General features: G+C 34.1%; 1 protein-coding gene across 1 annotated transcript in view; it reads left to right on the forward strand.

Moving 5' to 3' along the window:
* The window catches only part of LOC106876210 (uncharacterized), a 493,844-nt gene that overhangs the window by 213,153 nt on the left and 264,578 nt on the right, over positions 1-16,113 (forward strand). Inside the window, exon 2 of the mRNA XM_089359095.1 lies at positions 3,503-3,631. Coding sequence (XP_089215221.1) covers positions 3,503-3,631 — 129 coding nt within the window. The remainder of the gene's footprint in view (positions 1-3,502; positions 3,632-16,113) is intronic.

Here is a 16,113-nt window from a genome sequence, read left to right on the forward strand (position 1 = left end):
TGTTTTATTACTGAAAGATATAAGCCAGAGACACCCACTTCCAAACGGTCATGTACACGCAAATCTGTATATTTTCTACTCGCAAATCAATTTATTGCTGAATGCAAATATCCGTTTATATAATGAAAAAGATCACATTACGAAATTACACTTACATAGACAAGGTGTGTACATTGTGTATATACATAAACATATAGACATACATATATACATACATATATCCATATATGTGTGTTTGCGCGCGTGCAGTTTGTGTATGAATCGAAAGAAAAGTATCATTTAGGTAAAGATAATTTTTCCTCATATATTTAACTAATTACTATCTGTCTGAATAAGCTAAGTACTTTGGCAGTATACGAAAGCAACAGCATTCGTTTAAAGGAATGTAAATTTATCATTATAACAAGGTGCATTATTTTTAGAGTCGTTGCAATAGATTTATTTGTCTAAGGAGATATAAACGTGTAGTGGTTTGCAATTAGAATGTTGATGTGGCAACCTAAATATACGAGTAATTTAGTGTGTCAATCTACAATTTCTACCACGTGAATTTTATCATGTTAAAAATTATTTTGCGCTAAGGACCATATCTACTTAAATGATTAATTTGTATAGTGTTAAGGAAAAATGCTCTAAAGCTGAAATAAGTAATAAATACGATGTTAGTTTCTGTAAAGTAAGGTTTGATGTGAAATTTATACTTGTCTCAAAGACATTGCAATGTACAAGATGTAAACTGTATTGACTCGGCAATCAAAGATACATTATAACTTCTCGTTGTTTTATCGCTTGTAATTCAAAGTGTCGCTCTGTTTTACTTAGTATAATATTCCAATAACAGATGACTATGAACAGAATTGATCAAACCTAAAAAAACGACAGACATAAATGTCTAAGTGATATTTTTCCGAATTAATATTGCAAAATTGAGCTTATACAATTTTTTTTATCGCTGTTAAATAATAAGGCTCCAATAATTGGAATAATCTATACAAAGATCAGAGATGTTGAATGGTTACATTGAAAGGGTAACATTTAATAACCTTTGATTGTATTGCTTTTAATATCTATATTTGCCATTGAAATGGATAATTGCTTACAGATTTTATTTATCCCTACCTTATTTAAATTGTTTTAATTGCTTGTATCGAACGATCAGTAAAAATGTTTATTCTATTAAAGTGTTTTTTTATGGCCATTTTTCTCTTTTAAATGTTATATATATCTTCTATATTTTGATATCTACAGAGAAATAACGGACAACATATATACTTCATAGTACGTTGATTTTATTAATTAAATGCATTCAATACTTCGTAGAATATCGAAAAATCTTTTTGCCCCTAAAGTATTCAAAATTGTAGTCCAATAAATGTTGACGTTTCTTCTTGAAAGCAACATAAAAAAATAACCCAAAAATTAACAAACTTAATAGAGAGACTAACTAAGAATATTATTCAATGTATAGGCTGTTTATTGTCTATATTGCAACAAACTGTGTTAAAATATAATACATGAACCGGGACTAAATTTCTATATTCCAAATAAGTATTTGACTTTTGGCATCATACAGCGTTACTTTTCATTAAATTAAAGTAAGTTTGAAATAGAGTGGCGTTAAACAAAAATAGACATTTGCTAATATTGCTGAAAATATTAAAAAAATTACAATGAAGGAATTAACAGACGAATAGATTTCTTTTGTGAGTGTTGCTATATATTGCTGAAGGGTTTATTTTTTGCTCAATAAAACAACTTGTGTCCAAATGAAATAAAGCTTTGTAGCATACGTAAAGGACTACTTAATATGACACTCGATATATTAATATCTACATATAAACAAACAAATGTTATTGTTTTAATTTTTTAAATATAATTTGGAAGGTTTCCAAATGTAGTAGAAAACCGAGTGCCAAAAGAAGTAGGAATTAAGCAAAAGTTTTCAATGTGAAATTTTTATCTACTGCAACCAAATATGTAGCAGCACTTCTTGATAAGATAATAGTTCTTTCTATCACACACAAGCGCCACTGCGTATATATATATATATATATATATATATATATATATATATATATATATATATATATATATATATATATATATATATATATATATGTATGCATGTATGTATTTATAACAATATATATAAAGGAGGCCATTAGGTGGACTGCTAATGTGCCCAGAAGAAAATCACATGTCATGTGTCTACTAAGACCGAATAATTCTCAAAGTAGACACATGACATGTGATCTTCTTCTAGCACATTAGCAGTCCACCTAGCGGACTCTTTTATCTATATTTTTACATATACCTATACAATAATCCTTTGAGATCTCAGATATTTTTTCTGAATCTCCCTGATTCTTTTAATGTGTTTGCTCCCTGGTATTAAATTGATATTGATTAATATCCAATTTTTTACCCTATTGTTTAATTTATAGATAGATAGATAGATAGATAGATAGATAGATAGATATACAGACAGATAGATAGATACATACAGAGATAGATGGATAGATAGATAGATATACAAACAAGCGTGTATATATATGCGTGTGTGTGCATATGTGTGAATGCGTGTGTGTGTGCGTGCGTGTGTGTGTGTGCGTGCGTGTGTGTGCGTACGTTGTGTATGCAAGTTTTTATGTATATATATATGCGAATTTGTGAATTAATAAGAGGGTACTTCAGCAAGATGAATGTTTTGCACCACGTGCCAGATGAAACGCAACATATATTTTAGTATGGTGGCTTATGAAGTCTTAGTATATTAAGTGACACTTTTTACGTAATTTCACCATACTTTCTCAGTGAACAAAATCTTTGGGCCTATGTAGTTGCAGTACTTTACAGGTGAACGAAAGACAACATGGTATCACTGACACACCTTTGATCACATATTCTCTCGATCAGCTATGATCTGGATGCAAAGAATAACACTATTGATAAGAGTAATTTATTAAAATTAATAAAAGTAGCATATCTATAAAATGTGGTTTGATTCATCGTCATCAAATTATTGAAATCAATCCGAATTTTCAGAATACAACCCACAAAGAGATTTCTGCTTAGACTGTAATGGTTTTGTCTCTGAAATTTGTTTGAAATGTTATTAAACATATATGAGACTTTTTAAATATTGGCCCCAAAATGATATGCTGTTTTGACAAGGTTTCTCTCCTCTCTATAGAAACAAAATTAAATGATTAAAATACGTGTTACTCTGATATTTGTATTAATTTCGTTTCACATTTGCAAATTAAAAAAATGATAAAGTGACATTGATAGAATACAAAACCAGAGTAAAGAGAAAAATTTATATATTTTACGTTAACGCAACACTTAAACATATTTTTGTTTCACTTTGCTTTAAAGCCTGCTTGTTATTCTATATAATATTTCTAATGTAACCATATCGATTTGATAGTCAACATATAAACTAAATCAATTTTGATATTTTATACACACGATTTCATTATTATTATTTTCATTGTTGCAGGTTCGTGTCCAGATAGTGGTGCAATTTGCCAAAGTCGGTGAGATAGACACCCTTAAGGAACAATACTCGGCTGATGTTATTGTCAAAGGAAAATGGCGGGAACCGGCTCTTGATGGTCAGACACACACAGTAAGTTGTTTACATTTATAAAATACATTTGAAGAATAAAGAAAAATAGTGATATAATAAAGGCATGACATATATTTTTAAAATACTCATACGTGACACCTTGGGCAAGTGTTTTCTACTATAGCCTCGGGCCGACCAAAGCCTTGTAAGTGGATTTGGTAGACAGAAACTGAAAGAACCCCATCGTATAGTCGTATATATGTATATATATATATATGTGTGTGTGTGTGTGTTTGTGTGTGTGTGTGTGTGTGTGTGTGTGTTTGTACCCCCACCATCGATTGACAACTTATGCTGGTGTGTTTACATCTCTGTAACTTAGCGGTTCGGTAAAAAGAGACCAATAGAATAAGTACTAGGCTTACAAAGAATAAGTCCTGTGGTCGATTTTCTCGACTAAAAGCGATGCTCCAGCATGGCCGCAGTCAAATGACTGAAACAAGTAAAAGAGTATACATTTATACCATTCACTTCAGACTCTCGAATTACAATTATTAAACAAGTGTTTCGCTGTTAATCTGCGTGTGACATATACACCAGTTAAAATTCTTTTCCATTTGTGGTGTGGTTAGTTATGGTTATATTTGTTAATTATATCATTATTTTCTTCGTGTGCCGTGATGTTATATTTGTGGGTACGCGGCAAAGGAAGATAATAACTACTTCAGATTTAGGTACCGTTCCAGCAATTCTGAGTTTAAACGTGAGGTCAATGAACTTGACCACAGAATTAAATCAGTACTTGATGTTGTTGACTCTGTCGGAATGAACTGCAAAGATAACCTCAGTGGGGTTTGAAAATAGAAAATAAATAATTTCAGAATGTAAAGTGCAATAATAAAGCGATTTCAGATTTAGACACAAGGGTTCCTGTAGTGAAGGATGGAGCTTCTCTTTACCACTTATCTCAACCGTTCACTGGAGCTACTTCTTATTGAAACCGGAAATATGAACGGAAATACTGACTTTGAAGGAATTCCATCGCAAAATGTGAAAAGCCGGATGAAATACTGTGTACCGAGGTTTTTGTTACAATGGGAAAAAATACCATATAAAAGCCATCAAACAATCGCGAAAACCGTTTCTAACTTTATTCGAAGGTGATAAATTCTGGTAGGATAGTGAAGTCGATTTCCTCGATCTCAATACTCAATTGGTTCGTATTTTGTCGAGCACGAAAGAATGAAAGGCATAGCTGACCTCAACTGCATTCGAAATCAGAATGAAAAGAGCCGGACGAAATGCTCCTAAGCATTTCGCCCGGAGTCGTAACAATTTCACAGCTCACCGCCTCAGCAATTACGAAAATAAAATTTAAAAGCATACTCAACATTCCGTTTAATTCCCACAATTGTTTATGAATATTAAAATTTATTTCTCCCCATCCACTACTTTTTTCAGTTCAGCGATTGCTTGAATAAAAAGATTAAGTTAGCGAGCAAAAAACAGAATAATAATATAATCAGTCTCTTCAATCTGGTCACATGCACTATTGCTTCCTGTCATACCTATCAGCTTAAATTAGGTCAAAAGCATGGCTATTATTCAAACGGAATTATTAGACAATAAGTTCTAAATAAATCTAAGAATGACTTTCACAGGATTTTGCTCATTTTGGCAAACAGGTCGTTGTTTACGTGCATTTTGTAAGCATGTGGGTTATTACAGTGGATGATCACTTGAAGCAGTTCTAGAACTATTCAACAGCAGTGAAGGAGTTCCAGAGTAGTGGATGTGGGACGGAATGATTGAATTATGAGTCTTGTGAGCTGTCTGCAGAAATCATATAGGAGATACCAAAGGAATGGCTGAAGATAGATTTCAAATTGTGGCACAAGGCCAGCAATTTCGAGGGAGGCCAGCAATTTGACCCTAGTGCTAGGCTGGTACTTGTTTTATCGACCTCGAAAGGAGGAAAGGCAAAGTCCACCTCGACGGAATTTGAACTCAGAACGTGCAGACGGACGAAATGCAGCTAAGCATTTAAACCGGCGTGCTAACGATTCTGCCTGCTTGCCACCATATCGGAATGGCGGAAGATACAACGCTCTTCATGCTAGGTTCAATGAAGATTTTTTTATTCTGGTAGGACTACACAAATGGGGTGGAGTAGCAGCAACTCAAAGATTTCTTTTGTGTCCAGAGAGAAGCTCAAAGGAAACAAAGCGGTAGAGGTGTTAGGCTTTTTCTAAGAAACTTTTCCTAAGAACTACCATTTCGGAATTGTAAGCATTTGGGTTTTTCACTTATTTATTACCGGAATGTTGGAAACAAATGATGTTGCAAGAGATTCGTTGTACAAATGCATTATCTGTTTTTCAACCCTTTGTTGGCCGGTGGTGTTGGAATTAAACTAAAGGCCATTGGGCGCCAGAGGTACTTCCTTTTATTCTGTCGCATTTCCGCACTATACATTACGTAATATTTGTTTAATCTTGTATATATGTGTGAGTGCATGATACAGAACAAGAAATTTAGCACTTTATAGATAGATATTTGTAATTATTTGTGTTTAAAGGAGGGGAATTAGAATATAATTTATTGACTGAAAAAAGAAAACCTTTATTGAAAGAAATCAACACTTCTTATAGTTTTATAAATTATATATATAGCACTAAATATAAAATGAAACAACATTTAGTATATCGATTCATACCAATACAAATACGAAGAAAATTGACTTATAGTTTAGAATATCTGAAAAAAGTGCAGAAAAAATAATTTCACAAAAGGCCAATGGAGTCCAGTTGGACCCAAATGGCCATATTTTATGCTATAACATCCATATAACTGGAAATGTTTAACTCAAAATTTGTATGCGTATGCCTAAACTATTGACAATAAAGATATAAAGTCACTTAAATAAAAAATCTAAAAGTTGCATAACTTTTAAAATTTGCTGTGGTCCCAAGGGACCTTACCGGCCCACGAAGGGTTAATGATAATCGATTTGAAGGAATTGCGCTTATATATTTTCATCTTTTCTATCACTTTTGTGTAGATAATATTTTGTACATGTAAAAAAAAAAGACCCTTACTAATTTGGACACCAGGCAATTAATTTTGAGGGGAGGGAATTAATAGATTGCATCGAATCAACCCCATTCCATTCAGTGTTCCAAACGTACACATATATACGGACATGTTTGACATTGACTATAATTTACACACACCGACAACAATTGCAAGGGGAGTGATTTTATCGCAGAAGCCTATACCGTTACTGGACTGCTATATATTTTATCAACTGCAGAGATATGTGAAGCAAAGTTGACTTAGGCAGGATTTGAACTTAGGACGTAAATAACTGGAAGAATTAATGCAAATAATTTTCTACAATCTAGCAATCCTTCCAGTCCAATTCCCTAATGTACATACGTAAGAGAAGACATGAGCGAATTCAAATTTAATAAATTTTTACAAATAAATTTCATCAATAACGTTGTTTTTCTGCTTCACTCTTCCTTTAGAGGATTAAATTATATGGAATGACGAACAAAACATAATATGCTATAGTGCAGTATTTGTTTTTAGAATTAATATATCTTTGTGAGAAACGCACTACCATATAAATAATTTCAATTAAGTGTTACACACGTGCACACACACACACACACATGTATACACACACACACATATATATATATACATACACAAACACTCACACACACATATGTAAATATATATATATATATATATATATATATATATGTATATATATATAGATATATATATGTGTATATATCTATACACACACACACATATGCGCGCGCACGCACACACACACACACATACACACACACACACACACACACATATATATATATATATGTATGTGTATATATAATATATACATACACAGACACTCACACACATATATATGTAAATATATATATATGTATGTATATATATCTAGATATGTATATATGTGTATATATCTATACACACACACATACGCACGCGCGCACGCACACGCACACACACACACACACACATACACACATATATATATATATATATAACAGAAACTACAAAACAGAAGAGTACTTCGACGTTTTATGAAGAGTGATTTCGTGACATCGTTAATGTTGACACATTCTTTACTATTATCGAGCATAACATGAAATCCGAGCACTTTAAACAATTTCTCTTTCGTGCTTAAAGGACACTTTAGTGTGATTTCACTTTTCCTGTCCCCATTTTCATGCCATCTTAATGATGAGGTAATTGTGTCTGCTCCAAAGAAAAGTCCATTATTTTCACAACACAACTTTTGCACTTGCTTTTGATTTTCCGAATCGCATTCGTACTACAACATCATCAGTAGTCCACTTCCAAATACAATCCATGTATCCGAAAAACTTGCTCAACATAGTAATTCCTTAATTCACTTGCGTGATATTTCATTCCTAGATGTAAAATATGCAACATGAGGCAATGTGTTTGATGTCTTTGTTGTTGTTTTATTGCCGCCCGATCAACCTGAATCGAATAAATTAAATTTATGGTTAAAAGGCATTTTAGCCTTCATCTTTCTTCTATTTTAGGTGTTTCAATGTTATTAACTGATGTCTTCGGTTAAAGACGGAGATTTGGTCGATATTCCATTGCGCAGACACGACTCTATGGTTACGAAGATCGTTTTGAAACATGGTTATTTTGGGTTCAATACCACTGCGCAGCACTTTGTGTAACTGTCTTCTACTATAGACACTGGCCAATCGAGAGTTTGGTTCATGGAAACTGAGAGGAAGCCCGTGTGAATTTTCATGCACACACACACACACACACACACACACACACACACATATATATATATTCTTTTATTTATTTCAGGAGTACCACCTTTTATCGAGTAAATCGACCCCAGGACTTACTCTTTGTAAGCCCAGTATCTGTCGGTATCTTTTGCCGAACCACTAGTGTTACAGGGACATAAATGCACCAGTGTTGGTTGTCACGTGATGCTGGTGAGAGGAGAAACACAGGCATATATATATATATATATATATATATATATATATATATATATATGCGATGGGCTTCTCTCAGTTTCCGTCTACCAAATCCACTCACAACGCTTTGGTCAGCCAGAGGCTATAGTAGAAGACACATGCCCAAGATGCCACGCAGTGGGACTGATTTTGGTACCATGTGGTTCGTAAGGAAGTTACTTACCACACAGCCACTCCTGCACCTATATATATATATATAATGTGTGTGCGTGTGTGCGTGCGTGTGTATGTGTGTCTTTGTGTTTGTCTCCTACAACCCTTTAGCAACTGATATTTGCTTACATTCCCGTACGAATGCGGCTCGGCACAAGAGACCGATTTAATATGTGCCCGGCTTTAAACAGATAATGACTAGGATCGTTTTGGTGCCCCAGTATGGCCACAATCCAGTGGCTGATACAACCAAACGAAAGATAAGAAGCAAAATACACTCTATATGCTCCCTCTTCGTCATGCAGTCACAAGTGATATTGACATTTCTGTGATTTCTTTCTGCTACAAAGATTACCAATGTTTTTGTCTTTGTTTTTTTTTTTTTGTTTTTTTAGCAATACTGCCTCCGTTGCTTTTTAGACTATAATTATCATTATCATTGCTTCTGTTTGGTTTGTAAATTTCCAACGTGTTTTCGTTATCACGTGTATTTCTTGCATATCTAGCAACCATACAGATGTTACTTCTACTAACATTGTTTCTCCTGTTTATTTATTTATTATTTGTTTGTTTTATCAGTCAAATCGTTTTTATTGTGAGTCTTGTGCATTCGTCGTTCTGCTACTGTTCTGCTTTTCATGTTATTGCTCACTTGACGCTTTTGATAAAACACGCGTTACTTCCACTGGTTCTCTGGTCACTATCACCATTGAAACAAGAAAGAAAGCGACTACGGCCACAGGTCCATTCTTGTAATGCACTTTAAGACAGCGCAATAAACAAAATACGAAAATGGGGGACGGAGGCTCGAGAATTTCTTTTACCTTTTATTTTTTACTTGTTTCACTCATTAGACTACGGCCATGCTGGGGTACCACCTTCAAGAATTTTTTGTCGAAAGAATCGTCCTCAATACATTTTTGTTAGCCTCGGGCTTTTTCTATCAGTCCTCTGTTTGCCAAACCGTTAAGTTTCGGGGGCACAAACAAACCACAAGCAGCTGTCAAGCGTTGATAGGGACAAAGACACACGCATACATACATTCATATATATATATATATATATATATATATATATATATATATATAAATATATATATATATATATATATATATATAAGGGCATTACTATACAAGAATGTCTCACGCTATGAGGGACTACTGAGGTCAAACTATCATAATTAACACATTTTTACCGAACGTGAGGAAATGCAACTCTCAAAGCTGGCCTCTTAAAAACAGACTGAATTATATATATCGAACATATATATATATACATGCTTATAAGCACGACGCGCTTCTTTCAGTTTCCGACCAGCAAATCCACTCACAAGACTTTGGTCGGTCCCAGAGTATAGAAGACATTTCCCCAAGGTACGATGCAGTGGGATTGAGCCCAGGGACACGTGGTAGGGAGGGAAGGAAGCTTCTTATCACACATGCACTTATTGTTGAAATATAATTTTCATTTCGGTTTCTGATGTTTTTTTGTGGTAATCGTTTCATTTATACTTACTTTTTCTATTAAGATAAAAAAAACGACAGAGATACCAGATATATATTATGGACAAGTCGAGTAAGAGACACAGTTCTGACACACTAGGGAAGCCAACTTATTTGAAAATGATATCCGTACTACAAAAGCATTTGAACGAAGTATCTTTCAATTGTGACATCCTGTAAAATTCATAACCATATTGCTGAGACAAACAATATACTTCCAGTGCTAAGGCATTTTTCTTTAGTTATTGAAACATTCACTAATGCATGTGTTTATCTCGTAGCTTTGTTATTGCTGGTGCAGTTACCGTGGATGTTATTCGAAGTATTTTCGTTACTAATATCTTTGAATCACTTTTGCTTGTACAAAAATTTGTTGGCTTTTTGTACGCTGTTTTTCTTTCTATTCGAATTTCTTGGGAGTTTATTATTACTATAATTGCCGCAGTTGTTACGCCAGGATCTGCAGTTATAATTATTTTATCTGTTTACCATATACTCATTCTTATTATTGTGGTTTTACACAGTATTAAGTAAACTTGCATTGATTTTGCAGGTAGCTCTCTATTCAACATTATTCAGTACAAAGACGTGTTCTCACAAATACAGATAAAGAAATAAACAAAGAGAAAGTAAAAATAAAAAGAATAATTGTAATAAATATTTTACGTCCACCATCATACTAGAATTTTCAACACAACTTTTATTCATTAGATTTCTATGGTATTTTGAAGACCGAACATATTTCTCTTTGTTATTGCCATTGTTCTTTGCATTTCTACATCCATAACAAACAGGAAATTCAAAAATATGTTTTAGTTAGCCCAGATGAATCATAATATAAAGTAAACCCAAATCAACAAAGTTAACATGTGGCCATCCTGACGAAGGTCTCGCCTAAGAATCAATTTCGGCTGAATGCAGAACAGATTAAATGTTCTGTGATTATCATAAGAAGACTGAGTTGATCGTGTCTGTAGAGTTAGAGAGAAATTAGCCTGAAATTAGGACAGATGATTGGTCATGAACTTGTTGCAGTTGCACATAACCCATGCATTCCTTCCGGAAGGCTTGGATTATTCTTCTACGTTCAAACATTACCAGAAATATTGTCACTTTAACCAATAGAGAACCTTCTATAATTTTGACATAACAAAAGCCATCTTTCCTGTCTCACAGAAAGCAGTGAGAGTTAATTGAGTTTTTCAGGCTACCACTGAATTTGAATAATTCACTTGACCACAGAGTGAAGTTCAATCAAATAGAAAAACAAGGGAAATCGTGCCTGATAACAGCTGCGACAACTACACAACGTCAAAGACGTTCTGGGAAAGTAGTACCCATAGGACACAATCGTCACCACGTCATACTGTTGTAGTAATAATATCATACTTGTCTCCAACATCTTTATGATCGTAGGCGCTATTGTTTCTAGTGATAGTGGTAAATCAGTTACCGACTGAGAGAGGGAGAGAGAAAGAGAATGAGAAAGGGGGAGAGGATATAGCACACTTTTCCTTTCACTGCTGTTATTAGCTAAGTCAGAAACACACTTCGCATGTAATTGACAAGTCATACCGATAAAACTTTTTAACTGGAATTTTTCCATATTGTAAAATGAAAGTTTGGGCTCATTATGCTCGAAGCAATGAAAAGCAAAATATGTTGCGTAATGTTCTATCCTACAAGAAAACGAGGCCCATAGATTCAAACAATACGTCGCTTAAATGGCAAAATTAAAAACATATTTACCGATTCCAATGATTAGTAATTTTGCTTGAAAGAGTAACAATTTTGAAGGGAGCATGCACGCCAGTAGCATCAAATCTACTATTTAACCGGTACCTCATACTATCCACCCTGCGATGCTGAGCGCAAAGTTGATCTAGGCAGAATATGAGCTCAAAAACTAAAGAATCTGAACAGATAAAGTAAAGCATTTCTCCGACGTTACGTCTCTTAATAATAATAATAATAATAATAATAATAATAATAATAATAATAATAATAATAATAATAATAGTAATAATAAATGCCCTGATGCAGTACCAGGCAGTGACTCTCATGACTTCTGATCTTAACTGATTGGAAGTGCTATCATGTACATTGTTTTGTGTTGGTATAAAAGATGTCTTGGTATAAAAGATGGATAAAATACCACAGATTTGTCAGTATTTGTCAGTTGTTTGACCTTAACCAGTTCAGCATGTTCCTTAGTGGCTGACGATATGTGTATCTCTGATACCGAGCAGAAGTAGTTGGGGAACATCATAGCCATGTGCTGAGAGGATTTCGTTCAGATTTGAATAAGTCACCCCTGAAAACATGGGTGTTTCGTTGATTATCTTTAAACGAATCTTATTGAGGGACCTTTTGAGCGCGATGGGTTACTTAACTTGTAGACCATTCTAACTGAGCCCCACCTGCAAGGTCATGCGATGTTTATGTTGATATAAGATCACCATGTCACGCACATATGGCTGTGATGCATGTGCCTGGTGTACTCTTATCAGACGGGTTGTCATGATGAGTATATTGGGCTTCATATTATTGTGCCGCAGTTTCACTTTGATGGCATGCGATACTCTCTCACTCAATAATAATAATAGTAATATTAACAATAATAATAATAATAATAATAAATCGTTCTATATTTACCCTAAGTCAGATATAGAACAACTTCACCTACCAAGAAAAGAGGATGGCCGTGGATTTTACAACTGGAATTAACAATGATGATTGTCGCTATTGGCCTAAACACTTACCTGAAAAACTCTCATGACTGGATGTTAAAACTTGTCTTAAAGCAGGAAACAGGAAAACATCATATTCAGTAGCAAAACAGGTAAAGAACTAAGTGAATTTCAAATACAACATATCCCAGAATTAGACGTACTGGAAGAAGCACAGAAAACACTATTAAAACCCGTGCTAAAATTGCTGCATTAAATATTCTTGGCAAGAAAAACCTCTCAGTGGCAAGTACGCAAAGGGAGCTGATAATACTGATGTTGGCGAAGCTCTTACCCATCAATCGTTAGTGTCTGCTGGCATAAAATCAGAGGCAGAAGAGTTTAACATAGCAGCCCAAAATCAATGCCTACCTACAAGAAGCTACCAGGCCAACATATTAAAGAACGGCAGTAGCCCAACATGTCGTCTATGTAAACAACAAAATGAAACCATCGACCATGCTGTGTCCGTGTGCAGTCCTCTTGCGCCTACAGAGTATCTCAAAAGGCATGATGGATCAACACAGTATATTCACTGGATAATTTGCAAACACTTGGAACTGCCCCATGATAAAAACTTGGACCTGCCCCAGGATAAAACCTTGGACCTGCTCCATTGTTAAAACTTCGACCTGACCAATGATAAGCCCCTTCAGTGCTTGAAAATGACCACATTTGACTTTTCTTGAACTTCACCGTTCAAACTGACAGAAAGATAGATGCAAATATGCCAGACATATTATTGAAGGACTTCGGACAAAAGATCCTGCCTTCCCATCGATATAAGTGTCCCGATCGACATAAATGTATCTGTCAAAACCTACCAAAAACTGAGCAAGTATAAAGATCTTGAAGTAGAAATCGGCAAAATGTGGAACCTAAAGTCTGAAACAACACCTGTTGTAATAGGTGCTCAAAGAATGATAACAAAAGGGGCTGATTGCTACCTAGTTTCGATACCGGGAAATCCCAAAATGGCAGAAATTCAAAAAGGAGTGCTCATGGGGACTTACCATATACTACCTAAAATAATGTCTTTGTAATCCCAAATTTCAAAAAAAAAAAAAAAATTATAAATTATTTATGTTTTCTTAAACGTTCTCTAGAAGAATACTTTATGCCAAACCAAATATATGGCACCTTAGTCGTAACACCAAATTGAACGTCTAACGTGTTGTCTCTTGAGATCTCTGGGCGAGACTTCGAGCCAACATGTAAAAATATAAAGCAAAAGTGAAACATTTAATAATAATAATGATGATGATAATAATAATAAAAATAATGATAATAATGATAATAATAATAATAAAAATAATAATAACAATAATGATAATAATAATACCAACAACAACAAACTCAATAATAATAATAATAATAATAATAATAATAATTCTTTCTACTGGAAGCACAAGGCCTCAAATAGAGGGAAGGGATTAAGTAGATTACATACCTCCATTGCATAACTGGTACCCATTTCATCGACACCGAAAGGATAAAAGGCAAAACCGACCACATTGGAATTCGAACACAGAACGTGCAGACGGAAGAAATGTCGTTGAACATTTCGCCCGGCGTGCTAACGATTCTGCCAGCTCGTCACCTCAATAATGATGATGATGATGATGATGTTAATAATAATAATAATGATGATAATAATAATAATAATAATAATAATAATAATAATAATAATAATAATAATAATAATAATAATAATAATAATAATAATAATAATAATAATAATAATAATAATAATAATAATAATAATAATAATAATAATAATAATAATAATAATAATAATAATAATAGGATGCGAGCCGAAGGAAGAAAGAAAAAAGTAACAAAGAACTTCAAAAGTAACAAAAACGTCAATAGATGCTCATTGATTATATTTTCAGAAACTAATTGAAGATGCTACGATATTGGATCTTACTTGGAAAATTTCATTTTGCCTTGTTGATAATATAGTTATTGATTTAAATTGCAATGCGTATAATATGTGAATTTTATGGTGGCATAATACACCACAGACTTTAAGGAAGTTCCGTCCAACCCAAACACAAACCAATAATTTCTTTACCTTGTTAACAAATCTCTGGCGAAAGTTATCACAGTGGAAGATATTTTGAAATCGAATGGGAGCTTCATATTCTCTTGAAGCGTGAAATAATGTTAGAAACTAATTTGGTAAAACAAACGCCAGAATGATTTGAAAATATGAGAATTCTTTGAGATTCAGAGATAGTCAAACACACACGTATATGTGTCTGTGTTTATGTATTAAAAACATATAGCGTATGTGTGTTTATGTATACGTGATATGTGTTTATGTTATACACGTTATATGTGTTTATGTATATGTATATATACATATAGGTTGCGAATATGTGAGGTTTTATGTGTATAGGCATATGCGTGTCTGCAAAGCCGTGAAGACTTTCGTGATGTTTTCTCTTTTTCCTTTTCTATTATTACATTCATTTTGATGATCTGATTTACTGATCATATCTATTTAAAGGTCGGTATTTAATCAACTAGATCTACTGACCGCTTTCTCTATCCGTCTCTTTCTCGCTCTGGGTATGTGTCTGTGTGTGTGTGTGTGTGTGTGTGTGTGTTTCTCTCTGTGTGTGTGTGTGTGTGTGTGTGTGTTTATTTTTATGTTCAGTTATAATAAAAGCAACTTTACATTAATCTGATGGGTCACTCTATACTTTTGCAGAGTAACAGTTTATCATTCTAAAGCGAGAATGTTTTGGCAGTGACTTCGATGTTTCGGTCAGCTAAACCACTGTCGTGTGTGTGTGTGTGTGTGTGTGTGTGTGTGTGTGTGTGTGTGTGTGTGTGTGTGTGTGTGTGTGTATGTCAGGTCACTTGTGAGGCTCACATGAGTGCTACTGGTAACATGGAACCCAGAATAACCTGTTGCATAGTTATGTTGTTGGCGTCTAAACCGACACCCTTACCAGGCTAGAAACCCAGCAGGCCTGAAATCAAGGCCTCCTAAAATGCCGGTTGAACCTAGTGCAGGTTCAACAACTATCTTGCAATAGCACAGGCACGCAAAATTTCCGGGATGGTGTCCG

The sequence above is a fragment of the Octopus bimaculoides genome, chromosome 10 (genome assembly GCF_046866305.1).
Source record: "Octopus bimaculoides isolate indiv1 chromosome 10, ASM4686630v1, whole genome shotgun sequence".
Classification (NCBI taxonomy): domain Eukaryota; kingdom Metazoa; phylum Mollusca; class Cephalopoda; order Octopoda; family Octopodidae; genus Octopus; species Octopus bimaculoides.